Source organism: Alosa alosa, chromosome 4 (genome assembly GCF_017589495.1).
Source record: "Alosa alosa isolate M-15738 ecotype Scorff River chromosome 4, AALO_Geno_1.1, whole genome shotgun sequence".
Taxonomy (NCBI): Eukaryota; Metazoa; Chordata; class Actinopteri; order Clupeiformes; family Clupeidae; genus Alosa; species Alosa alosa.
This window is the reverse complement of record NC_063192.1, coordinates 13,815,453-13,816,548: the sequence shown is the minus strand read 5'-3', so window position 1 is coordinate 13,816,548 and position 1,096 is coordinate 13,815,453. Positions and strand designations below refer to the sequence as shown.

The 1,096-nt window shown below is 43.3% G+C and overlaps 1 protein-coding gene across 3 annotated transcripts in view; it reads left to right on the top strand.

The window, feature by feature from the left end:
- zgc:113278 (Translocating chain-associated membrane protein 1-like 1-like) overlaps positions 1–850 on the top strand; it is an 11,202-nt gene extending 10,352 nt beyond the window's left edge. For all 3 annotated transcript variants that reach the window (XM_048241240.1, XM_048241238.1, XM_048241239.1), the window contains 2 exons: positions 127–287; positions 694–850. In XM_048241240.1, coding sequence (XP_048097197.1) covers positions 127–287; positions 694–767 — 235 coding nt within the window. In that variant the 3' untranslated portion in view covers positions 768–850. The remainder of the gene's footprint in view (positions 1–126; positions 288–693) is intronic.
- Positions 851–1,096: the final 246 nt, after the last annotated feature.

Sequence of the window (1,096 nt, the reverse complement as noted above, 5' to 3'; positions counted from 1 at the left end):
GGATGAGATGGTGAACCAGAGTGGTTGTAGCGATACTGGCTTTGGGTTTAGCCTTAGAGTGAACTTAAGCCCACTGGCAGTGCCCACTCCTCCGCTTAGCCCCCCGTGTCTCCCTGTGACCTTCAGGATGACCTGCCTTTCGGCCATCTGCCTGACCCAGGCCTGGATGATGTGGAAATTCATCAACTTCCAGCTGAAGAAGTGGCGGGAGCAAAGCCAGACCCAGGCCATCAAGAAGAAGGCCGTCAGCCCAAAGATGAAGCCCTCCAAGAAGGACTCGTCTCGAGGTGAGGGGGTTCATGGGGTGGGGGTGTGAGGCTTCGTCACAGTTTTCTGTCAGTGTTTCTATAGCACAATGTTAATTTGCTATTCTGGTTAATGTTTCTGCTTGTTAAAAATTAAGAAATAGGAAATGTGAATTCCTGCCTCATGCTCACTCACACGTGCACAGTTATCTACATGATCTGGACACTATATGTACATGTCTGGTGTCGCAGATTTTAAAGAAACAAAATAACAAACAAATAAATGCATGTGATAAACATACGTTATCTTAATCAGTCTTGACAGTATTCCAATGAGCTGCTGTAAAAAGATTGATGCGAACCATTGTATTATTCTTCAATCTAAACCATGTTCATTTGTACAATGTTAGGTTTTTATGTTTTTCCTGCTGTTATTTGTCCTTCTTAGGAGGTTCTGCAAACGGAGTGATGAAGCCAGACGACAAGACATCGCCCAGAGCGAGAAAATCAAAAGCATCGTAGAGAAGCAAAGACAGTTGAATGGAGGAGGAGGGTCCTGTCCTCGTGACATTCTAACTTTTCCTTATAAAAGCAAGGTAGTCCTACTGTCTGTCATGACAAAAAAAACACTTCACCACACAGACGAAAACCTTAATCATCGTGAGAAAGTTCAAGTGTGGGTCTACTCGTACACTTCTTTTTTTGTAATCTTTTCTTCAGAATGCACTATGAGTTTATTTTCTTACGTATTCTTAGGCTGGGGAAAAAAAGTCTTGGTGTTCAGCAGCTGATTTTGTTTTCGCAAATCCACCAGCTGCCAGTCTCATGGCAGTTTTAAAATTGTGCACAGG